The sequence below is a fragment of the Anabrus simplex genome, chromosome 8 (assembly GCF_040414725.1).
Source record: "Anabrus simplex isolate iqAnaSimp1 chromosome 8, ASM4041472v1, whole genome shotgun sequence".
NCBI lineage: Eukaryota > Metazoa > Arthropoda > Insecta > Orthoptera > Tettigoniidae > Anabrus > Anabrus simplex.
In genome coordinates, this window is record NC_090272.1 from 154,315,757 (window position 1) to 154,342,876 (window position 27,120).

At 38.2% G+C, this 27,120-nt stretch overlaps 1 protein-coding gene across 2 annotated transcripts in view; it reads right to left on the reverse strand.

The window, feature by feature from the left end:
* Sf3b6 (splicing factor 3b subunit 6) overlaps nucleotides 1-27,120 on the reverse strand; it is a 75,989-nt gene that overhangs the window by 36,449 nt on the left and 12,420 nt on the right. Inside the window, exon 2 of one of the 2 annotated variants that reach the window (XM_067153027.2) lies at nucleotides 17,926-18,044. The exons of the other annotated variant lie outside the window; for it this stretch is intronic. Coding sequence (XP_067009128.1) covers nucleotides 17,926-18,044 — 119 coding nt within the window. The remainder of the gene's footprint in view (nucleotides 1-17,925; nucleotides 18,045-27,120) is intronic. 2 annotated transcript variants of the gene reach the window in all.

Genomic DNA, 27,120 nt, shown 5'->3' on the forward strand with positions numbered 1-27,120 from the left:
GGTTTCTGATGTAGTTTTCTCATTATCGCCACAGTTCATTAAACTTCCACTTAGGCAACGGGAACAAGAGAGGTTATGGTAGGCTTTCACAGAATAGCTGGGCTCTCTGGTGTATTGGATGCGCTGGACTGCACTCATGTGAAAATAGTCTCCTGGAGGTGAAAATGGGGAAGTAGTTAGAAAAAGGGAAGTTTATTTCTTTCTAAACATCAAACTGTGAGCGATTCGACCCTCATGATAAGAGATTTAGGAACAAGATGCCCAGGTTTGACTCACGACAACACTACATTTCACAAATGATCACTGCCTTCTGGATAAACTAAAGACAAGTGACTATTGAAATGATCACTGCCTCCTGAATATTACTCTGAATTTCTTCAGAAAGAAATAATAGTGAGAAATACAAAAGTCAAGAAACCATGATAACGAAACCAATCAATAGTAACGGTACATTACTTTTACGACAATACCAAGGTAAACGTTTTATCATAGTTTCGTAAAGGCTGATAATTACTGAACTTGGTGCACTCTGACAACAATCTGCTACTGTCTTAAGGTTCTAACATTCCAAAAACTTGTTATGGTTTCCCATTTCATTTAAATTTAAGAACTTCACTATGTATCCGTACTGAACCGAGAATGGAATAGGAACAAACTAATGGGTCCACTTTTCAATACAAAACAATGCTATCATATTTAATTACAACATTTAAATTAATAAATGGAACTAGTTTCAACGCTTTTTCTGCGTCAACTTCAGCCAAAAAACTTAGAAAAACAGGCACCGACATATATAAAATAAACATACAAAGCAATGCACAATACAATACAATTGACCATGCCTAAAGTGTAAATGAATTAACGTGATGAAAAATCACTTCTTACAACACTAAGTTACAGATTAATTAAAAGTATAACACCATTTCTTGAATCACTGCAGAACTTTTTTAAGATAGCTCTCTTTAGATCGTAAGGAATTTGAAGTATAAGTTCAATATTTGTTCTGAGAATGTTGATTATATGCTGGTAACTTGTGGAAAGTGTAAAATTTCTTCTTATAACAAGATGTGACAATTAGAAATTTAATCTATAAGCCTGATAGGAACTTGAAGTTCCGGGTTCAACTTTCTGTTGCCAAAATTCAATGTACGAAAATAATTTGTATCACTGTTCAAAGATCAAGTAGGCCTACATGTCTTCTCTAAACGAGACAAAACAAAGCACAGGACCAATATGGCCAAATTAAGTGGTATCACCTTATACAACACTAAGTTAAAATTTTCTTAAAAACTTAACCGCAAGTCTTGAATCACCAAATAATATTTCTTTTGAAATCATAAGGAACTTGAGTCCAAGTTCGAATTTCAGTCTCAAATTGTTTATTATATACTTATAGTTTATGTGAGAGTGAGCTGGAACAGTACCAGATTTAAAATGTAACATTCCTTCTTAAAACATGGCATAACACTTTAGGATATGTTTATCTATAAGCCTGAAAGGAACTTTGAAGGTTCCAAATTTGACTTTGCGTTACCAATTTTCGAAGTGTGAAAAGACTTGTCACTATTCAGAGGTAAAATACATGTCTTCTCTAATTGAAAGCTCCTATTGACGTCTTTTGGCTGAAGTTGGCCCAGATGGAATATTCTTCTGCAAGTTTAAATCTTCATGTAATTTGAAAGTTAAAGTTAAGTGAAAAGGACACAATTTTCTTGGGAGGTGTTGTAAGAAGTGACCTTTCATCACATTAATTCATTTACACTTTAGTCATATGTTCAATTGAATTGTGCATTGCTTTGTATCTTTATTTTGTGTATATGTCAATGTTTGTTTTTCTAAGTTTTTTGGCTGAAAATGACGGCAGAAAAAGCGTTGAAACTAGTTCCATTTATTAATTAAAATGTTGTAATTTAAATATTATAGCATTGTTTTGCATTGAAAAGGTGGATCAATTAGTTTGTTCCTATTCTATTCCAATTTCATGCCAAAAGTTGTCAACTTCTTATCTGTCCGGTCGTGTTTCACTTCAATTTCTTTAATAGGGCTCTTTTGAGATTGTGAAAATTATTAGCCCACTGCAACCCATTCTTCGTGGTGGGGCTACTACCTAAAGCCTCCAAAACCTTCTGTTTTCTGTAGGTGTTGTCTCCCTTAGCCTTTTGAAGATCCCTCTTCACCACAAGGCAGTGGTTCCTCTTTATTTAACTCCAAGAGAGGAAGGTTGCCTCGTCCGCAAGTTCTGCCTTTCCGAAGATGTCCTCAATGGCAGATGTGGCGGAGTAGTTCACCAGAAACCTGTTAGCCATTACTTTTCACGGTTCCTGTAGAGCCTTCACAGCTACCATAGAGGTCATGGGGCACACAAGGTCTCCGCTGTACACCCCCCCCCCCCCCCCACACAGGAATCCCCTAATCCATCATGTTGCACATCTCCCATGACATGGACAAGGACAAGGGGTTGGACTAGGAGAGACTTCTTCAAAATTACACTAAGAAAATATTAAGCATATTTGATTTTTAAAAGAACATAAGTGGTTGAGCATTTTTATGCTTAACATCACAAAATTTCCATATGAATATTTTGTATTTTTTTAAATCATAACACAAATGACAGATTAGATTCCTTACTTCATTCATAACCTGTTTTCTTTTTAGCCATTCTGTCACTTTGGGTTACTTTTGTTCTGAGCGACTTATAGGCCTAATTCATTGTACACCTGCGATATAAACAAAAGTTAACCTCTTAACTGGGGAATAGTTTCATAATGTCAACCAGCCAGTGGGTAATTATTCAGCGCAATGTGCACTTTTGGAATGGGTATAGTAGCGTGCGGCAGATGTAAATACTCAACACAAAAAAATATTTTAATTGATTTATTTAAATTATTAGTGATATAGTAGAAATTCAATAGCATTATATTATTACCGTTTTTCTTGTAAATCTGTAAATATATACATATATACACGCGAGTTCATACAAAAGTGAATATAAAAAGTGTTCCTTTCATTATTATGATATTTTTCAAGTTTTCAGATATGCAGCAATAGGTTATACATACTTTCTGGTTCATAGGTCATTCAGAAATTGCGCACAGTGTGGTAAAATTTAAAGATAAAAATTTCATGATGTTCCATATTGAACTGGATCACAATGAAATTGAAATAAGAAATAATGTAGTTCAACCTATTCAATACAAATAAATAAGAAATGCAGTCTTATTTATGTAGTCTTATGTACTTAATTATAAGCGGAATCAGTACCAGTTTCGGCCCCAATCTGGGTCATCATCAGCCGAATAAAATGCAAAAAACAATGCATAGGTAAATAAGAAATTAAAGAGTGAGTCTTTAAACAAAAACAGTTGAAGAGGCAAAATATGTTAATGGGGATTGGCACTGTGCAATTTTAAATCGTAAAATCTAGAAGAATTAGAAAGTCAGTCACTTATAAGAAGTAAGGCGCCATCTTCTGAATAGTAGCACAACACACGCAAAGTTCAGCACTGTCTCATAATGTTTACAAGAAGAGGTGAAAAGTTAAATGAGCCAGCATGCATATATTATAAGGCGCGAAGTCACAATATAATTTAATGAATATGAAGTCCCAAAATTGTCTAGTAGCGACTCGTCTTCGATTTCTAGACAATTTTGGGACTTCATATTCATTAAATTATATTGTGACTTCGCGCCTGATAATATATGCATGCTGGCTCATTTAACTTTTCACCTCTTCTTGTAAACATTATGAGACAGTGCTGAACTTTGCATGTGCTGTGCTACTATTCAGAAGATTGAGCCTTACTTCTTATAAGTGACTGACTTTCTACTTCTTCTAGATTTTACGATTTAAAATTGCACAGTGCCAATCCCCATTAACATATTTTGCCTCTTCAACTGTTTTTGTTTAAAACTCACTGTTTAATTTCTTATTTACCTATGCATTGTTTTTTGCATTTTATTAGGCTGATGATGACCCAGATTGGGGTCGAAACCGGTACCGAGTCCGCTTATAATTAAATAGAAATGTAGTCCTATTTGTATTGAATAGGTTGAACTACATTATTTCTTATTTCAATTTAACAGTGTGGTAAATACGGAAGCATGGGCAAGCACGAAGTGCCACGTCACATTCCTCGCAGCAGTAGATAGTTTCCCATCACCTCTGGTTTGACAGGCACATAACACGTTGTCTTGAGCGATTCCTAATTCCCGCGGCGGGTTCTCAGATATGAAGTGACGTGCGGTTAGTCGTTGAACTGGATCTCCAGAAGTTCTCCCTGGACGCTTTGGTTTCACTGTCGAATCACAATACTTCTCTGTCAGTTTTGTATTCATATACGTTTGAAATGACGTATTTGGACGGAATTTTCACTTTTTCATTTTTGTTTCCTAATGAAAGCTTAATTCTTCTACTCTAATAAAATGCATAGTTCTTACATGTTTCGTGCACAAATGTGCTCAGAAAATTGATTTAAAGGGAACAGTGCACCAGTGTCTCGGTCTGAGGTGGGCGTGGCTTCGCTGCACGGAGAATTCCATGGTTCCTTTCGATGTTTTAATTCAAATTTGGTGCTCGTTGTTACAGAATAGCTCTCCATAGATAGCTCCATGTCCGTATTCTTTGTATGCAGCAGGAATACTCTTTGGTAATGACAGCTTCCATGGTTTCCACAACTGTGTGTTTTGAGTGAAAATATTGTCACATTGCCTGTTTACCTGTGTGCATTTGAATGTATATTCGTTTTGTTGAGATAATGTCCAGAAACTGTATTGGATGTAAGAAGCATTCAAATGATGATAAGCATTCCCCATCCTATTTAGGTTGGAAGGCTGATCATGCTGCAGTCTGTGCCAAAAATTACAGTGGGTCTTTGCCTAATATGGAACAGTAAAAATATTTTCTCGCTCAAGTGAGAGTAAAGGTATGTAGATTTCTATGGGGATGGAGATTCCAAAAGTAACAAGGCAGTGTGTGATTCCAATTCATACAATGGTAAAGAAGTCAATAAATTGGAATGTGTGGGCCACTACCAAAAGTGTTTAGGAACAGCTCTTAGAAAAATTGTACAACATAACAAAAAGATGGGTGGTAGAGGCAAATTAACTGGAGCTCTGACAGATAAGTGTCAGAATTATTTTGGAATTGCTGTGCGTTCCAACTACAGTTTCATAAAAGATATGACAAATGCTATATTGTCAACATTGTATCATTTGACTACCCATAAAGACAGACCTTCCCATCACAGGTGCCCTATAGGAACAGGCATGGTGTTCATACCTGTACCGGTTGGTACACCTCTACGCCGCACATTTGAATTTTCCGCCTTAAAATACCTCCCTACTGGAGAAACCCGGAACTTAACAACTGAACTAACTCTACTGTTCATCAGAAGAGGTCATTACGTGTTTTTGATTTGCTTTTGTTTTACATTGATCAAGAAGTGTGGACATTCTCTAACACAGGTCTCTACCAAAAAACTATGATTATGCACTCTAGTGTGAAGGAATGAACTTTCTTGAAGAAATTTTGTATTCATAAGTTTTGTCTTTACTAAATTTTGTTCTGTCATTTGTGGGTTGGCAATATTAATCCTTTCTTTCCACCTGTTTTGAATGTAGCCAATCAGGAATTTCTGTATTAATTTTCCACCAATAAGGTGTTTCTTCATCACCTTGTGTATAAGTTTTTGCTGTTATCCAATAAAACTTTGTGGGCGGGTCGTAATCATTCATGAAAGGTCTCGAATTTTCCGTGAGGGTATAAAAACTGCTGATTTTCTTGTCTCTGCGCCACTCTTATAACATCTTGCTCAGTGTGTGAATATGTAGCAGGGGGCGGGAAGCGCCTCGTTCTTCAGGCAGCCGTTCTTCAACAAGGTAATGGCCTTTTAACATCTGTATTTCTTGCTAGTTCAGCAGTTTGACTCTCGGGGAAGGTTCGAAACCTTTAATATGTAACCCATCTCTTTAAAATGTAAATCCCTTTTCACTCCATGTAAAACCTACAATTTCTTTAACTGTAATTCGGGGATAGAGAGTGCTTTACCCTCTCGAGCTCCCCTTCATTTTTGGAACTTGAGGCGACTACGTTTTCGTAACCATTTTTCTCTTCCTTCTTAAAGTGTTAAATTTATTTTGCAGACTAGTCACCTCCATAGATTGGGATTAACCCCTGTATTATCGGCCTAGCGCCACATAGGTTTTAACAAGCTTTTGTGTAGGAGTACAAGTACTTGCCTCCATTCATCTTTGTGTTTGGGCCATTTAACTAACCTTTAATTTGCTATTCAGGCCTAGTAGATTGTTTCTTTATAAGTTATGCCTTGATGGCAGTTTGTGTAATAGTCTGTTATTGCCTTTATAGGCTCGAAAGATCGAGAGCGGGTCAGCTCTTTATGGTGTTGTGGTAAAAGTGCCTTAGAGAGGCTTGAGATGTGAAGTTGGGAGCAAGTGCTCCATGTAATGAGGGGTTTTATGCCCTTTGGTCATTTGTAAAGTTGCATTGTACCTGATTTTTCTTTGTTATTTCACTTAGTGAAAATTGTTAAATGTTGTTATCTGTTGAAAATATAACCTTTATTTAAATTTTAAAATTCATCTTTCGGACTTGTAGTTAGACCCATTCCAGCCCGCACCTTCTTTCACCTCTGCTGTTCCACAGATTACCTAGCAACTACAATAATGCATTTATTTTAATATTTCCTTCGCTGAACTATTAACATTAGTGTTCGTGATGTCTCCTACTAAATGTATTAGTTTATCACGATTACACAAAGAGTGCATTGTGGGTATCCCATGTTTACATTAGGTTACAGGTTATGTCATATTGTTAGGTGAAGGCTTCCGCAGTACATCAGTTATTGAACTAATATAAATAGTTCCCCAAAATAAGAGTTATAAATGGAAGAAAGTGTGAAATGTTCTCCAGAGGAAAGGGGTCGCAAGAGGTGTAGAGATCAATCTAACTGGAAAAGAAACAAGGCTAAACGAATGAGATGAGTTGGATGTACACTTTTTTGCTCTGGAGGTGGAGTATTAAGAGAAGGTTTCACTATTCCAACTTTTCGTATTTACATGTTTTGAATTTGTTTTCTTGCATATATTCTTCAAAGAGGTTACCTACCAAAGTTTCCAGAATGCAATCACAGTCAGGGGGCCTTCTTATGTCGTACAATTGGAGCTCAAGACCTTCGCGGGTTTCATGAGAGATTCTATTTTCATAAAGACAAAGTTTCCCAAGACAACTATGTTTTAAAATTATGCATTAGTTTAATAAACTGTGTTTTTATTATTATTATTCTCCTCAAAGTGTCCAGTTTTCTTTTATTTATTTGCTTCTGTTCACTGTTTGAATCCTATTTCTTAGCTTCGTATAGCCTACTAAACATAAGAATGTTTGTACCAAAACTTACATTATCCACAGCCCTGTGATGCATAACTCACATTATCCAAAAACGTGGAGCAATACTCATATTCTCCAAACTTAAAATGTAATTTGCCGCCTTCACGTTCACTTTCCACAAGAAAAGATGCTGTCCGTCATTTATTATCACATTCAAGATGTAAAAAGAAATGTATATAGCAAGATTCGTCCAGGTGTGCACATTTGAGAGTATTTCAGCTTTACCGTAAATCATGAAAAGTGGACAATGTGAGTTTTGCTTCTACACCCCTCATACAGTAGAAATTCAATAGCATTATATTATTACCGTTTTTCTTGTAAACCCGTAAATATATACATATATACACGTGTGTTCATACAAAAGTGAATATAAAAAATGTTCCTTACATTATTATGATGACATTTTTCAAGTTTTCAGATATGCATCAATAGGTTATACGTACTTTCTGGTTCATAGGTCATTCAGAAATTGCGCACAGTGTGGTAAATATGGAAGCATGGGTAAGCACGAAGTGCCACGTCACATTCCTCACAGCAGTAGACAGTTTCCCGTCACCTCTGGTTTGCCAGGCACACAATACGTTTTCTTGAGTGATTCCTACTTCCCGCAGCGGGTTCTCAGATATGAAGTGACGTGCGGTTAGTCGTTGAACTGGATCTCCAGAAGTTCTCCTTGGACGCTTTGGTTTCACTGTCGAATCACAACACTTCTCTGTCAGTTTTGATACCAGATTGAGATGAAAACAAGTTACAAAAATGTTTAGCGGGTCACATTCCAGTACTATGTGTATACCTGCATCTTCAATGAAAGGAAATCTAGACCTAGGCTTACTTGGAATGTCAGTTCATACAGTGTCACTTTCCACTGCTTCCTCTTCTTCTTCTCATTCTTCAGGATCATCGTTTTCTGTGTCACTCTGCCCATCAGTGGACGTGTCACTGTCAGTATCTTGTAATAAATGAGTGGTCAACAAAAACATTGGGAACAAGTGTCCACCATCTTGATCCCACAAAGAAGGCAAACAGTTTTGACCTTTACAAGATATTAGAATCATTCCGTCTTGACGGTTTTCACTTTACAAAGGTGAAAAATGAGAGTATCCTCCTAATTCAATACAATAAATATTCCGTCATTAGACGGAGTAAACAATATCAAACATGTTTCGGTTCGTTTGAGCCATCTTCAGAGAAAAATGAGGGGAGTTTGAAAGACATGGTTGTTGCAATTACTTCAGGTACAAGTGGGTTGGATCAGTTCACCAATATATGACTGTAACCTGGAAGAACAGAGATTGAGCACCTGGTCCAACGCTCCTCTTCATTCGAACCCTGGCACTCCTGAGGATATGTTCGCTCTCGCACCCGGTTTAACTGAATGGCTGAGAAGGATGGACTTTAAAGTTTGATTTTGCCTTGAATATATATTGTATAAAATCACCATACGATTAAATAAATAATCGTCACTGATATAATTCAACGGCTTTCCTAACCAAGCCATGTTCACGTCACAGTTTACCACCATACACAGACCACTTTACAAAAAGTTATCAGAACATGGACAATGGAGTTCGCAGAACAACTGTATTGTAAAAAAAAAAAACAACAACAACAACAACTTGCAAATTTAGAAATTTATATGTACATATACACAAATTCTTTACGAAGAATTTGGCGCGGACCGAGCTGTCGGACTGCCACCTAGGCGCGAACTACCCGACTGGCATGAGACCGGATAAAAATGAATAGGACAGCAATAATCACATCTAATATAAATGGAATTAGTTTTAAATTATGATAGTAGATGCCAGAAGTGATTAAGAATACCCGGACGCATAGGCAGCTAACCCAACGTAAGAACACATTTAGAATTACAAGAACGCCTAAAGGCGTCACATCCAATACTCATGCGTCAAGCCCACTTAAGGGGTTAATATTCACTTAAACTTAACCTCAAAACCACTGATTACAGAACATATTGTAAAAATCTATAAAATGTTAGTTTTAATCTCTTCCTCTTCAATGAAAGTATACCAGAAAGGAATTAGTAACTCACTCAGTAATTATTGTTTGATATTCACTACCGAGGAGCCTCCGTGGCTCAGACGGCAGCGCATCGGGCTCTCACCGCTGGATACCGTGCTTCAAATCCCGGTCACTCCATGTGAGATTTGTGCTGGACAAAGCGGAGGCGGGACGGGTTTTTCTCCGGGTACTCCGGTTTTCCCTGTCATCTTTCATTCCAGTAACACTCTCCATAATCATTTCATAGCATTTATCAGACATTAATATATTAACATTTTTTTTTTTTTTTTCCTGCTAAGAAATATCTGGACCAAGAACAACACAGTGAGGAGAGGTAAGATGGTGTGAAGTCAATGTTGCTCCAACAGCAACCGATCACACATAAACAACATTTAGACTCCTGTTAGTGAATATGTCCCTCTGTGACATGTCTGATTTGTCAAAATGGTCCCTTGTGAGTTGAAGCCACCCTCCTGATGAAGCTGGGAAGCAGAAACAAGCTTATCAGGGGCCAAAATGAAATGGATATAGAACTAGAAATGATGGAGAGCCCCATCTAAGTAAAGACAGCAGAGTATGATATGGAGAGGCATCCTTGTCCTTTTGTGTATTCAGGTTTGTCCTTGTGTCCTGTTAATGCTGCTCCCAAATTAAACAGTCATTTTTATCCTCTTATGTGTTTGGGACTTCCTAAATATGACTTCATTTGATACCTGCTTGTTATAATTACTTATAATGACCTCCCATTACTTGCACTACATACGGTCAATTCCAGGCGCCGTGTGTTAGATTTGTATATTTTTTTAAATAGATATATACATGAAACTTAACATCTAAACAAATTGAGATTTATGCATAATAACATCTAGACGATACTTAAAAACCTCCACAAATGACATTGTAGTAAACGTGATGTATGCAATTTTAAAACATTTTAAACGTAGCGTTTGGTGTTTACATGGTACCGACTTTTAACTCTACATATTTTTACGTTTTTTCGAAATTCTGCGAACTGTAGTAACTTTCTTTGGTAAAGTCAAGATATTGTTTACAAGAAGGACAAAGGTACATTTTGCAAAAAAAAAAAAAAAAAACTTTAAAAATGTGTAAGTTGCGTAATGTCTGCTTAATATTGTTAAAGGCGATCGTCGTGTGTTTACTTGACAGCGTCACGGGATCACACACGCGAATCAGTGCAATGGCATGAGGGGCTAATAAATCTTAAAACTCCGCATCAAATACGATCACTGAATGATAAAATGTATATTTAACATCGCAGTAAGTAATAATAAAGAAGGGGCGTCATGGCGCAGCGGTCAAGCTGTGTGGAACCATCAAGACTGACTAGGTTCGAGTCCTGATTAATGCGTATGTGATTTTCGAGATGAAAGTCACGTCCGGTAGTTCGGATTTCGCGTAAAAAATGAGGCCCCGTGGCTTATGATACTGAGATTATCGGTCACATAAAACTACAAGCTTCATTCCTCCTCCTAATAATAATAATAATAATAATAATAATAATAATAATAATAATAATAATAATGATGTATATAACTACAGATACTGGCATTGACATGCAGCCTATTTAATAAAGTGTTTTTATGAACTGTCACACATTTAACACTAATAACAGTGAATGTAAAATGAACTAAAATATTTAACAATAACTGAACATTCAATGCTTATAAGTAGCCTACAGTTTGAATGAAAGCTTGGTCAGAAAAAACATATAATAAAATGAAAAAAAAAAAAAAAACAATGTTCATTCTGCTTCTGACATACTCATCAAAATACCATTTCCCAAGAGTAAAATGAGTTACTGGTAATTTTATTTCGATTTCACTTACATTTAAAAAAGCACTCCTCTTTCGTCGATGGTTCACAAAACAGTTCAGCTTCATCGTCGCACTTGCGAAAATTTGTTACAAAATAAATATCACCATTACTCTAAGTTATGGTACAAACATAATATTTTTAATGTTTCTTTCCGCTGTATTTTCCAAGCACGAAAACGTCCACTTCAAAAGCCGTATCACGGGGTGGATTTTTGTCATCAGCTTCGATCTTGTAGTCTGGATGTACAGAGTGTGTGGTAGTAGTTTCAGAATAATATTTTCTTGCCTGAACTATGTATTTTTTGAATGGTTCCACATAATGAATATCATGTGTTCCTGGTAGTGCACAGAAATGTACTTCGGTTGAAACAAAAAGAAGACAGACTGATTGCGAGATGCAGGTATTCTTGTTTAAAAACTTTGTATGCATCTTGCAGTGTGACGAACATGAATCGTTCGTTTTTTAATTTTTGTCCAGAACTGTCCTTTATGGAGAGAAAATTTCTTGCTCGAGGAGATGGCCAACTGATATCATCCGGATTGAGAAATTTAAGAACTTCTTGATTTGGAAGTGAAGACTTACTGCACTTGCCGGAGGTAGATGAACTTAAACCAAATTTTACACTCAGCGCACAAACAACTTCCCGTTTCTTCCGCGGACTCGCTGGTAAAGTCTGCTCTGAACGCTTTACAGCTTTCCCCAATGTTTGTTTGCATTTATAACCAGACGTTGGCGTACTCTGCTCTGCAATCGATGTTGATGGTTTTGAACTTGTAGAACAGAAGTAACTGTTGATAAGCCCTGAAGTTTTGTCTGAGCTCTGTGTTTCTTCACCGATTCTCGTACCTGTTGGCGGCGTACGCGTAACCGGGCAGGTGTTATCTTTCTTCTCGTGATACCGTTTACAACGTTCCTTGTGAGTAAGCGGCATTATTAAATATCACCTCAGTGTGAACACCGATTGCTATTCTAAAATACACCCTTTACAAGTGAGTGTGACACAGAAACTGAATCCTGTGGGCAGTGTGTTGCGGCAGCAGGGAACTTCCTGGTCGCCTGCTCGCAAGAACGCCATAAACACGCAACGTATTTTACTACCAGCTTTGTATGAATCCATTTGAAATTTTAAATGAATGATATAGCAAATTGAAAGGGTGTGCAGTATTTGTTTTGCATACTAAGTTTTATTCTAATTGAGCCACGCACTTTTCGTCGCGTGTTTATACAGCCTGCAGCAATAAATTTGTTGCTTTATTACACCTTATATAAACTGTTAATAACGTAAATAAGTACTTTAGTGCGAAGAGAAAGAGCATTAGAATTAACATTTATCATCATTATTTTCGTAACTTTTCATCATAATAAACAGCAATTCCTAAAACTACTGAGAAATATCAACTACATAAAGGTTAAGCACACAATTAAAAACTGAAAGATATCAATAAATTAATACATATCATAAAATTAATAAAACAGCATGTTTTATCTATCATAAAAACAAACTGTTGAGTTTTGTTTTAAACTTTTCTTTCTCCTACTTGGGTGGACTATTCTCTGGAATCAGCCATACACAGAGATTTCATTCAACCTTCAAAGGTGATTGTCCATAGTGGTATGGTCTCCTGCAGATGAGAGAAGGTTGTGTTAAATGAAAAAAGACATTCAGTCCGTATAACATTATTAGTCACTCTTCGTCTTAAAAATTCGACGAGAGCATCTTGCACTGCCCTTCGATGCATCCATACGCTTGATGATTTTTTACTTTTTATTATCCATGGCGTGAACAATCATCGTGTTCTCCAGGTTTAATTGAAAAATCACATTTGCATGTTCCACAGAACATATGTTTCGGTGAAATTTTCGATGGTCCTAGGCATGAAAACTTTTCTGTGCACTGTTTTTAGTAACACTGATGTGCTGCAGATCGTTTTTCTCCATGATCACTCGGCTCTTTATTGTTTTTACATCTACACAACTTCTTATTTTCGTTAATGTTCTGAACTTTACCAAAATAATTGCTTGTACTACACGACATAAATTTGCAGCAAAAGCATGCAATGAAAGTAATAATCAGCACAGGCAACTTATTTCTAAATCGCAGATAAACAAAAACCAAGTACATATGCTGGGAGTTCACAAGATGTTACACCTGCTGTTAAAGGTGCAAATGTCGCTATTTCGTCATTTTTTCATGAACTGATTTTTAACACCGAGTCTCTAACGTATGAAATGATCTTCAGGTTTGCAGGGAAATGGAGAATTTATTAAGTGCATTTTGATTTCGTGAAATCTGTAACAATCAGTTCTGCTTCTGTATTGCCGTACAAATCGTAGAAACTACGGAAAATTCATAGTACTTGACAACTCTGCATGTAGGATGAAATGACAACGGGTAATAATTGTTACCAGATATCGTAATCTGATACAGACTAGCTACAACAATGAACCAAGGTATTTACCCACTAATAATCTAATTGGGCTAACAAATTTTGCACAGTGGCACTCAAAATGTCAAATAATGTGTATTTTGCTAAAAAGTAAATTATTTTTTAGGGCAGTTTGGGAAGTCTCGGGTCCTCTTAAAAGTACGATGAAGTAATATTTACACAATTTACTTTTAGAAATAGCAAGACATGCCATAGCTCATAATATAAAGCTGTATGTACTTCGCAGCTAAAACTACCACCAAAAGTAAATTTCATCCCAGACTTATATTTCTTTCTGAAGCCAGCATGCACAACACATACCATAATTCGGGAGAGGGTGGAGCCTGACATCACAAGATCACTTTTACTTTCTCCTAGCTAATCTCAAGAACGAAATGGACGAGTTAGGATCGCTCTAAGAGTATATCATACAGTTTTGTGTAGAACACAGATATGCATGACACATGCCAAAACTCAGGTGTGATGTGCCTGCCTTTTCTTAAGCTAGTGTTAATAAAAAATATTTCTATTCATTTTTTTATCATCAGTACGAAACATGTTACAAATAATGTTATTTGCTTTTTACGTCCATGGAATTACTTTTACAGTTTTTGGAGATGCCAATGCAAAGGTGTCTAAATTTTGTCCCACAAGAGTCCTTTTACTTGCCAGTAAATCTACTAACATGAGGCTGACGCATTTGAGCACCTTCAAATATCACCGGACTGAGCCAGGATCGAACCTGCCAAGTTGGGGTCAGAAGGCCAGCGCTCTACCATCCAAGCTACATAGCCCAGCAAAACGTGTTACATTTTTGCATTTACACACATTCTCTGCTTCAAGACAAACAGCCAAATGTGTAATGTTACCTCTCCCATCCTATTCTTCTCGTGCTGCGTACCCACTGGAACAGCCTTCCATGCTGCTGCCGCCTTCATAAAAGGATTGTTGTGTATGAACTTAACACCAATCACTCCTCTTGAACAGTAATTCTTGGAGTCTCATTATCAGTGCACCATAACCATTCCAACCTGAGCATATCTGCGGTCGGCTATGAATATTGAGACCCTAATGGGCAGTTTAGAACACATTTGATGGTTTAACTCTTTGAAGTACACAAGGAAACTACTGCATACATTCATGGCATTTTATGATATACTTGTCTATTTGGGACAAACTTTAATTATGAAATAATTTGTTTTGAAGGAAACATCCCCGTTTCCAAAAAAAATGATTGGGACATACCCTATTTTCTCGCATAATTAACGCATCCCAATATTTTTGGATCCAAAGTAGAGAAAAACATATCTTCACGTATTTGATGCACCCACTTCTTCGAACATCCATCACGTAGCTCCGTATGCATTTCGAAAAACAAGATGTCAACTACTCAGGTAGCAGCCTACCTATTGCGAAACCGGGCATTCCAAATACCGGGCAACTGCTGTTATCAGCCGGTAGGAAATACCACTCAATCTCTTTGAGAAATATAACTGCACTAGTTCAGTGAGAGAATCAGTACAGAAGTGACTTGTGACTCTATTCCAGTCTGGTAGAAACGTATTTTACGAGTGTTTCAGGTATGAGGCATGCATTTTCTGTGGTCTCAAAATTGTTCGTTAGTCCACAGTGAGCAGGTATTCGAGTAACAGTGCATCATATAAACTTGCGGTGATCAGTTACGCTGAAACATACGGAAATAGGGCAGTGGGCCGCAAGTATTCAGTGTCCGAATGCAACGTGCGCTACCGTGGTAACAGAAGTGCACTTCAAGCGACCAACAAGTCTTGTAAACCATTTCACGGACCAAAAAGTGGCAAGTTTCCGAAAGTAGGCGAGGATCTGCTTAAATGTACGATTGTTATGCAACGTTGGATATGCCGTTTCTCATGAAATGCTGTATTTTAAAGGATGAGAAATAGCTGTTGCACATGGAATCAGTGTCTCGGATTTGAAAGTTAGCCAAGGCTTCATTAATTTTTTGAAGAGAAATGGACTTTCTCTTCGACGAAGAACAACATTATGCCACAAATTGCCGAATGATTTCAAATAAAAAGTAATTGATTTTCATCGTTTTGCGATTCAGAAACGTAAAGTGAAGGAAAATTTGCTCTCCCAAATAGGAACCACAGGTCAGATGCCGATCAGTTTCCGTATGCCACAAAGTCGAACAATCGATAAGAAAGGGACATCGAGGGTTATCGTACGCACTACTGTAAACGAAAAAGAACGATGTACTGCAATGCTTGCTGATGGCAGAAAGCTTGCACCTGATGTTGTTCTAAAATGAAAAACAATGCCTAAAGTGAAATTTCAGCGAGGGATCCACGTTTGTATCCAAGAAAAATTGTGGATGGACACTTCACTCGTACAAGATTGAATATGAACGGTTTGGGGAAATATGGCAAGGGTCCGTCCTTCGATGCTCGGCCTTTCTCACGTTGGACACTTTTCTTTCTTTGCCAGTATGTCATTATTATGTACTTACATGAATTGTACTTTTATTAGTACGTTTATTTTACTTCAGGCCGTATTGTCAGCTCGTAACAGGAAGAATAATTTCCAGTGTCTGAACTTCAAACCCATGTGTCCAACTTATCTAACATACCCTATTTTACTTTTCAGAAAGAATCTCACACCGGAATTTTATGCCAAATGACGATTAATCGCAAAAGAGTTGAACCAATTGTGTGTATATTAAATCTGATGTATCTTTTAAATGTAAATTTTTTTTAAAAAATCTCAATTCCTGGAATAATTTATGCATCCAAAGTTTTCACCTGTATTACCACGATGGGTAAATTATGATCTCCTGCTGGAATAATCACTAATCAATCCCCGTGCAGCACACTGGCAAAACTCCAGTCAGGTCAACAGTATTTCTGAATTTTGGCCAATATCCTTGCAAAGTTTGAGGTACACTATGCATGAATTATTCACTAACGTCTATCAGATCAAAGAAAAGTCGGAGGTGGAATTTAATTTTTACCTTGCAATCAGTTTCATAACTTACTTCTTTCTGATCCATGACATCTACACTCCCTGAACACTTATACTTAGCAACCATCACAGGACAAGGTACAATAACTGAATCATGCATGCATGCGCCTTTTTACAGTAGTTACCTCAAGTTGTGATATGAACTCTGACATTAGGTACACTGGCTTAGGCTTCTGTCCATCTACCTGAGGCAAGATATGCCATTACTTGGCCAGAAAGTGAATATCCCCTCTTTTCATAACTTTGTCCTCTGGGAAGGGTTTTGGCATTTTATTTTTTCTGTTTGTGCGCGCTGTTCCACAAGCTTTCAATTTTTTTCCCCACAAGAATAAATTGCAGATTAGGTGACTTGAAGAAATTGTCCATATATATTTTGCAGTCCTGATTCAATAACTTCACTTAGGAACAGTTGGTCTTCCTTAACAAGGATGAGAGCATCTTCATTATCACTAGCCACAGCTTCCAAAAACTGAATTACAACTTCGTCCGTTGTAAGGAACGATGTTTGGATATTTTCTGGAAAACCATAAAAAAAAGTTCATACATCTCTTCTGTATAGTTTTGAGGGTTGACTTTCACTACCTGACACTCCCAATTCCCAGCAAGCTCAGGCTTCGACACTGGTCCAAGGTCAGGCTTAACAGCTAGTAAAACACCTCCACCATGCAGTGCATATATTCATTACACACATATATTGATAAATCTTAAAAAGGATACAGTTGCTTACCTTTATGGAATATAGGGACACCAGTGTCCCAATGAGTAATTTTAGGTGCAATTAACTGAAGTACAGGTGGATTGATTGAAATACACCCTCACAAGACCATTAGTTGTAAAACGATTAACCTCAGTGATAACTAATAATAATAATAATGTTATTTGTTTTACGTCCCACTAACTACTCTTTTACGGTTTTCGGAGACGCCCACTGTGATAACAGTAGCTCCAACAATGAATAGTGACTCAAGAATGAATCACTTCCAGTAGATCGAATAATGCTTAAATTAAATTCCTTTTTAAACAGTAATAATAATCAATACAATCAACAAAAGTGACAGATATATTAAATATGAGACTTCAGCATCATCATTTGCCAAGGTGATTAATTTACTGTAATATGAGAGCTGTAAATGAAATAAAACTTGGGACTCATATGTCCCTTGTACCTTAAAGAGTTAGTACCTAGTCACAATAGAATGCATAAAACAGAATAAATATATACACAAGAAATAGACTTACACTCGAATCTGCCGTATAGCACCGTATTTCCCAAATATGTCATACATCTCTTCAGCTGTTATTTTATATGGTAAATTTCGAATGTATAATATTCTGTTTACTTCTGGAGGAAGCCGTACCTTCAAAAACAAAATACACATGTCACATGTAAATATAATGTTTTAAAAAAGTCACTAGGTTATAACTTACAAGGGGTCTTCAATTTTGTTACTTTGCACTTTAAAACAAATCACCACCAACACTTCACAAGTGAGGAATACCAGTAAAACTCTCGGATGGTAGGGATCAATTCAATGTTGCGATGATTGTTGGATAACACAGCCATCAAAACAATACAGTAATTGTAAATTAATGTGAAATGTCAAATTATCACTCTCTTTTCATTCTCAGCATAAGAGAGTTTGTTGAAAGGCCCAGTAAACTCATGAAAAAAGATTTTTGTTTTTAATTAACTTAATTCAGTTACATTTTGTACAGAAGAATGGAATGCCAAAATTGGAACTTAAAAATCTCCATTACCTTGCAAGATATGAAAATCCTAAGTTGTAGGTAGGGGAAAGTGTGACGTCACCAGTGCCTTACGACAGGATATCGCACGCCACTTCTGTCCACGAGTGTTTCTCACTGTCAGCACGTTGTTTGGAGCGAATAATCACATCTAAAAAAGAAAAGCCTTATCAATTTGAACCAAAGTGCACAACATCTCGACTAGAAAACGAACCCCCGGCATCTGTTTTGTTTTCTTTTGAAAGAGGGAAACGACTGGAGTAAGTGAGAACATTGTGAAGCAATGCCCACTGCTACTGAAAATTTCTGCTGTAAGGAGAGTAAAACAATAAATGAATTGCGTGGAAGTGTGACATGTATTGTTTGGCAAGAGGACTTTTCTAATGCTGTGTTAAATTACAATGCGTTAAATACCGTACGTTGTCTTCACATGAATATGCATAAAACTAACATCCCCTATGTGAGGGGAAAGACTGGCTATGAAAACTAATGCTAAGTGGCAGTCTGTAGCCATTCACTAGTTTGTGTACTGGGTGAATTCATGGACTCCTTTAGGACGAGAGGAGAGAAAAGTTATACCATCTTCTGTAGTGAAGGCAATCCGAGAACAATATCCCCAAAGAGGAGGTAAATACGTAGTATTCCGGGCTGCTGAGAGGCAACAACTGGAGTACTTCAATTAATAATACATTTAAAAGTATATTTAGAATATTTCCAATTACTTCATAATGTACAGCGAGGAGCTGGTGACTTACACAACCTGGGATCTCCCAGCCGGCTTGTAGGATGGAGAAGGCCTTTCCGTGTATTGTTCTTGTCGGCCGGCTTACCTGTGAGTTTCTTGGAGATTCAACGGGAATGTTCTGCCTCTAGAGACATCACGAAATTTCTGGCTCAAATCACCCGAGCTATAAAAAGAGAGGCTAGCCACGGACAGTCAGTCAGTCAGTCAGTGTTGGACTCCGTGTGAGACTCTGTGTGTTGGGGTTCGGTGGCTGGGCTGAGGGCGACAGAGGTGTTGGCTGTCGCCAGTATTCTGAGGTCTAAACAGGGAGCTGTTGTGGTGTCGGAGAGACCAGTGAGTACATGGAGATGAAAGAACAGAAGACTGTACTGGGTGTTCGTGTATTTCTGTGAACTGAGGCTCTGCGAGGAAAGCCGCTATTGCGAGTGTGAAGGTAAATGGACCTGTGTTAATGTTCGCTGGTGTGAGAATTGTCCTGCTGTTGAATACTGTTGAGCTGTTTAATTGTTCACTGCATGCGACTCTGAATTACTGGACTATCTGTGGAGTCGAACCAACGAACAGTCGTCGTATGTCAAGTGACCCGTAGCCCTGTGTTCAGATCCAGCACTCTACACACATCTGCTGTATGAGGTGACTGGACTTGGGGAAGTGAAAGTAAGGATCAAGTGTCCCCAGTCAGAGTAACGGGCTGGACCTCCCCTGCTGGGCCATAAGGAAGAAAAATTTGTAAATAGACAGTAATTAGTAAGTGTGGCCATTCATAACGGGTTAGAATTGTGTGGTTTTAAATGCGTGCGTGTGTGTGTGTGTGCATTGATTAGGTCATACTGAAATAAATTACAGTAATGAAACAGATAGAGTTTTATTCGTAACAATATGTAGACACACGATTTGCAACAGAAACAGATTTCATTCCCCTCATATTTAGTGCGGACACATAACCTTTCCTTTAACACGTTTTTCCTCAGGAATTCGGCTTTATTTTTAATCAACAGTTTGCTCTCTGAAATGTGTAGAGCGTACGAAACTATGTCGGATTGGTGACTAATTTCTTATAGCCAAGCCCATATCTCTTGAGATTTCTCTTGAATGGGGAATCTTTCTGAAGTGTTTGTGTGGTTGCAACCATACACAAGACAGTAAACTATGTTTTGACTTAGGTATCGTTAACCATAGTTAAATATGCCAAACCAATAGTTGCACTGTGTGGTTCTGCTACACCTACTGATAGTGTGAAGGAGGCAGCTGGCCAACGGTACGTCACTCGCCCAAGCACCATGGCCTTTTTCCGTTTATACCTCCTGAACACAAAATAATGCAATAGGGATTTCAGCAAATTGATTAAAATTTAATCTTGCATTCAATGAGTTAAGAAAATAATACTCCAAACTAAGTTGCCCGGGCCTCCAAATGTACCAGTGTATTGATTTACCATCATTGGACTGTTTATAGGATATATGCTGAGTGAAACATTTTGACTTCATTCTATGCATATACCAATTTAGCACGATTCACTCAACAAAACAAGTCAAATTTTATTCGTGTGTGTGCGTGCACAAAATTACTGATCTACATTTTTTCTTCAAGAAAGCTGTGTCTACATTTCTGTAATAGACAAAGTTGGATAACACTGCTACTATTGTTCATTTCCATCTGTATCATTTGTTTTTCATTTCTTTGTTTCTTAGGTTAACACAGTTTTTAGTTTCAACTATTATTTTAAATTAACACCTGTTTCACTGAATTTTGTCGCAGTGAGTTGTTTTTTGCTCTGCATATTGATGTAAATATTGTATATTTGTGCTAATTTTGTTTCTGTTTAGGCTCTCTTTTGTTTGCTTTTTCAATTGCTCCTTCATTATGATTTTTGGCATTTTTTAACTTATATTATGTAAATTATTTAAACCCCCCTCATTTTTCACTGAAGACGCCTCAAACGAGCCGAAACATGTTTGAATTTGTTTACTCCATCTAATGATGGAATAGATGATGTACTGAATTAGGAGGATACTCTCATTTTTCACCTTTGTAAAGTGAAAACCGTCAATACAGAATGATTCTAATATCTTGTAACAGATACACTTTGTTTCTTTATTTTTTGATAGGCTTCTAGAACAAAAATGGCACCTAATCTTGCATGACCTTAAAGAGATTACTTGTAACATTAAAGAGAGTTCAAGCTACCATGCTGTGACAACAGTCTTTTGTTTTCTGTCTATCGATAATCTCAAGTGATATTTAAAATTCCTTGATATGTTTACGCACGTCTTGTAAAAGCATGGCGTCGAAGTGTAGGAAAAGTCATGTAAGAGAGGAGGAAATCTAAGAACTAATGAGTCCACAAACTGTTGTGGAGCCCGTGCAGGATTGTCCTGGTCAATATTCCTTTCTTCCCTGTCACTATCCGTATCAACATCATCACTATCACCGGCTTGGTTGTGTACAGTCGTATTCCGTGCAGGTAATTTATTGTCTGTAATCTAAAATGCCCGAGTTTGCTCCTATTCCTTCAACCAGGGTGATGGGCAATGCTCTCAGGACCAATTCTCGTTTGCTGCGAGCTATGCAACGTCCCAGTAACTACGAGTGTAAGCTTGATAGTATATCATCAGCAGTTCTTATATGGAAACGTGGGTGACGATAAATTCTGTCAAAAGGCTAGGAAAGCACTGCATGTTGAACTATGAGCTCTATAATACCATTAACGAAAGTGAGAACAGAATGTCGGTATCTTAAACTGTTCGAGAGTTATTTCAGGTGGACTTCTTAGCTGAATAACCCGCATAATTTGTTAATTACTGTAGATAGGATGTACATCTACCTGGATACCTCGCAACTGTTGTTGAAAGGTTAGCTTCTTGTGATGCAGACTGGGCCGGATGCGTTCCGTGACGATTCCTCTTCACTGATATTATGCATTTTTAGGTGCCGGATCATCCCAGAAGTATTTCACTTCTTTTGAACAAACAACACAGCAGGCTGTGCTATGGCATCTCTTCAAAATAACCTACATCCACGACTTACGTTGCATTTCGGACATAGTCTTCAAGTTGTCGCGTAAAATTAGACACAATTACATATTCCACTGTCATATACCGAAGTACCTAAATATGACGCAAATACTCTACAACGTCGCAAGGAATTATTTCCTTCGTCACGACAATATCGGCAAACAGAAGCAGTGGTCATATGATATTGAATGTGAGGTCTGATAACAATGTACACCTACCTGTCGAAAGAACTGGAGCAAACTAGCATTTTAGATTACACATTCCACTCATGTGTAACGGCGGTTGCACATGCAGCACAACGCATCTTGCCTCGTCTCGAGATCGAATTATGCACGCCTGCAGTATCCAGGTAGAAGTACTACAGTAGCTGTCAGTTTCTGTACTTAGCCTATTAATTTGGGTACTTACCGCTGCATGTCTGTCTGAGTCATCAGTCCATAAACTGGTTTGATGCAGCCCTCCATGCCACCCTATCCTGTGCTAACCTTTTCATTTCTACGTAACTATTGCATCCTACATCTGTTCTAATCTGCTTGTCATATTCATACCTTGGTCTTACCACCTACACTTCCTTCAAAAACCAACTGAACAAGTCCTGGGTGTCTTAAGATGTGTCCTATCATTCTATCTCTTCTTCTTGTCAAATTTAGCCAAATCGATCTCCTCTCACCAATTCGATTCAGTATCTCTTCATTCGTGATTCGATCTATCCATCTCACCTTCAGCATTTTTCTGTAACACCACTTTTCAAAAGCTTCTATTCTCTTTCTTTCTGAGCTAGTTATCGTCCATGTTTCACTTCCATACAATGCCACGCTCCACACGAAAGTCTTCAAAACCATCTTTCTAATTTCGATATCAATGTTTGAAGTGAGCAAATTTCTTTTCTTAAGAAAGCTCTTCCTTGCTTGTGCTAGTCTGCATTTTATGTCCTCCTTACTTCTGCCATCGTTAGTTATTTTACTACCCAAGTAACAATATTCATCTACTTCCTTTAAGACTTCATTTCCTAATCTAATATTTCCTACATCACCTGTCTTCGTTCCACTGCACTCCATTACTTTTGTTTTGGACTTATTTATTTTCATCTTGTACTCCTTACCCAAGACTTCATCCATACCATTCAGTAATTTCTCGAGATCTTCTGCAGTCTCAGATAAAATAACAATATCATCGGCAAATCTCAAAGTTTTGATTTCCTCTCCTTGGACTGTGATTCCCTTTCCAAATTTCTCTTTGATTTCCTTTACTGCCTGTTCTATGTAAACATTGAAAAGGAGAGGGAACAAACTGCAGCCTTGCCTTACTCCTTTCTGGATTGCTGCTTCTTTTTCAAAGCCCTCGATTCTTATCACTGCAGACTGATTTTTATACAAATTGTAGATAATTCTTCGTTCTCGGTATCTGATCCCTATCATCTTCAGAATCATAAATAGCTTGGTCCAATCAACATTATCGAATGCCTTTTCTAGATCTACGAATGCCATGTACGTGGGCTTGTCCTTCTTGATTCGATCCTCTAAGATCATACGTAAAGTCAGGATTGCTTCACGTGTTCCTACATTTCTTCTGAAGCCAAATTGATCTTCTCCCAACTCAGCTTCAACTTGTTTTTCCATTCTTCTGTAAATAATACGTGTTAAAATTTTGCAGGCATGAGATACTAAACTAATGGTGCGGTAGTTTTCACACCTGTCAGCACCGGCTTTCTTGGGAATAGGTATAACAACATTCTGCCGAAAATCGGATGGGACTTCTCCTGTCTCATACATCTTGCACACTAAATGAAATAACCTTGCCATGCTGGTTTCTCCTAAGGCAGTCAGTAATTCAGAGGGAATGTCATCAATTCCAGGTGCCTTGTTCCTATTTAGGTCACTCACTGCTCTGTCAAACTCTGACCTCAAAATTGGGTCTCCCATTTCATCAGCATCAACAGACACGGTTCCAGAACCAAATTATCTACATCTTTACCTTGATACAACTGTTGGATATGCTCCTGCCATCTTTCTGCTTTGTCTTCTTTCGCTAGAAGTGGCTTTCCATCTGAGCTCTTAATATTCATACACCTAGATTTCCTTTCTCCAAAGGTTTCCTTGATTTTCCTGTATGCAGCATCTACCTTTCCCAAGACCATACAGCCTTCGACATCCTTGCACTTCTCCTTCGGCCATTCTTCCTTAGCTACCTTGCACTTTCTATCCACTTGATTCTTTAATCGCCTATATTCTTTTCTGCCCTCTTCATTTCTAGCATTCTTGTATTTTCGTCGTTCATCAATCAGGTCTAGTATCTCCTGAGTTATCCACTGATTTTTAGTTGATCTTTTCTTCCTTCCTAACATTTCTTCAGCAGCCCTACTGACTTCATTTTTCATGACTCTCTACTCTTACTCTATAGTATTTCCTTCAGCATTTTCATTTAGTCCTTGTGCAACATGTTCCTTGAAACAATCCCTCACACTATTTTCTTTCAACTTGTCTAGATCCCATCTTTTTGCATTCTTTCCTTTCTTCAATTTCTTCAACTTCAGATGGCATTTCATGACCAACAAGTTGTGGTCAGAGTCCACGTCTGCTCCTGGGAAAGTTTTGCAATCCAACACCTGGTTTCTGAATCTCTGCCTAATCATAATGAAGTCTATTTGATACCTTCCAGTGTCTCCAGGTCTCGTCCACATATATAGCCGTTGTTTGTGGTGTTTGAACCAAGTATTGGCAAGGACTAAATTATGATCAGTGCAGAATTCAACCAGCCGACTTCCTCTTTCGTTCCTTTGTCCCAATCCAAATTCTCCTACTGTACTACCTTCTCTTCCTTGGCCTACCACTGCATTCCAGTCTCCCATCAGAATTAGATTCTCGTCACCTTTTACATATTGTATTACATCTTCTATCTCCTCATATATTCTTTCGATTTCTTCATCATCCGCTGAACTAGTAGGCATATAGACCTGCACTATCGTGGTGGGCATTGGTTTGGTGTATCTTGACGACAATAATTCTTTCACTATGCTGGCCGTAGTAGCTTACCCGCTGCCCTATTTTCTTATTCATTATTAAACCAACTCCTGCATTTCCCCTGTTTGATTTTGTGTTGATAATTCAGTAGTCGCCTGACCAAAAATCCGTTCTTCCTGCCAACGTACTTCACTTATACCAACTACATCTAACTTTAGCCTATCCATCTCCCTTTTCAGATTCTCTAACCTACCACAACGATTCAAACTTCTAACATTCCACGCTCCGACTCGCAGAATGTCCGTATCCATCTTCCTGATGATCGCCCCCTCTTGTGTAGTCCCCACCCGGAGATCCGAATGGGGGACTAGTTTACCTCCGGAATATTTTACCCGGGGGGAAGCCATCATCAGTACATCATTCATACAGAGAGAGCTGCATGTCCTCGGGAGGTAATTACGGCTGTAGTTTCCCGTTGCTTTCAGCCGTGTAGCAGTATCAACACAGCTAAGCCATGTTGAGTATTATTACAAGGTATCAGTCAATCATCTAGACTGCCGCCCTTGCAACTACCGAAAGGCTGCTACCCCACTTTCGATGAACCATTCGTTAGTCTGGTCTCTCAACAGATACCCATCCGATATGGTTGCACCTGCGGCTCGGCTATCTGCATCATTGGGACACGCAAGCCTCCCCACCGCGGCAAGGTTACATGGTTCGCAGAGGAGGACCGCTGCATATAATGCCAGAATGTGTATCCTTTATAATTATGTTATACTGCATAAAAACAGACCTCGGTAGAAATGAAAGAAATGAACGCCCTAGTCGCTTGTTGACACGTATTTACGGAATGGAGAAGGCGCGTGGTTTGCTATTCGCATACTCGGCACAAACAACATTCAGCTCCGTCTACCTGTAGGCCTACGACACAGTGCTCGCCACACAGTGAGGGGACAGCGCCCTCGAGATCTCTCGAAATTTCTCGCAAGAAACAGTGCCTTTATTTATGAGCTTCATGTCTGTATTGATAGATTACACATATATGGGATAGGAAGGATTCCACCTGATCAATACAATTTATTATACTTGTAGTTCTTACAGTACCGGTTTCGGCCTATTTGGCCATCATCAGCAGGCTAATGTTAACTAATCATAACTTATATGGCTCATTAGACATATCTGGATATGCCAATCAAAGATGGCATCTCCTTTCAGTCAATGTAACATAATTCACGCAAAACATCAACATTAGCCAGCTGATGATGGCCAAATAGGCCGAAACCAGTACTGTAAGAACTACAAGTATAACAAATTGTATTAATCAGGTGGAATCCTTTCTTTTCCATATACGAGAAATAGTGGCTGCGCTAGTCTCGAGAAATCTCGAGACCTCGTCTCAGACTGCCCATCACTACTATATGGCTATATTTTCACTGTCATTTAATTGTATTTAAAGCCTGCGCAGTTAAACAACAGCTCTGCTTTTATTCTGCCTGCTAGCCAGCGATCCTTCATCTCCAATGCACCAACACATCTCTGCACACCTTACTTGGATCAGAGGTGCGCGCGGTTGGGTGTGCAATAGTTAGTTAATCTGTGGCAAGTTTGGCGATAACATGTCCCCTTAACAGTGCGCTTTGTGTTGTGACTGAAAGCTACATGTTGACTTGTGCGAAATAGTAGTGATAACAATATGCCTCCCGTCCTTTCACAACTGTACAGAAAAACTCTTGGTTCTCAGGGTAGAGAAATAGTGTCTAACGTGTTACAGTTCATGCAGAAAGAAGCCGATGAAAACAAATATATTATTCCAGCCAAAAAAGTGCAGGAGCGTGTGTGTGCTGCAATTTGTGTAAGTGCCTGCACCGTGAAGTCCGTGAAGAAACAATTGCTACAGGTCCAGGCAGGAACATTGACATCGTTCAATACGCCTCGCAAGAATAAAGAAAACAAGCGTCCGTGCACTGGA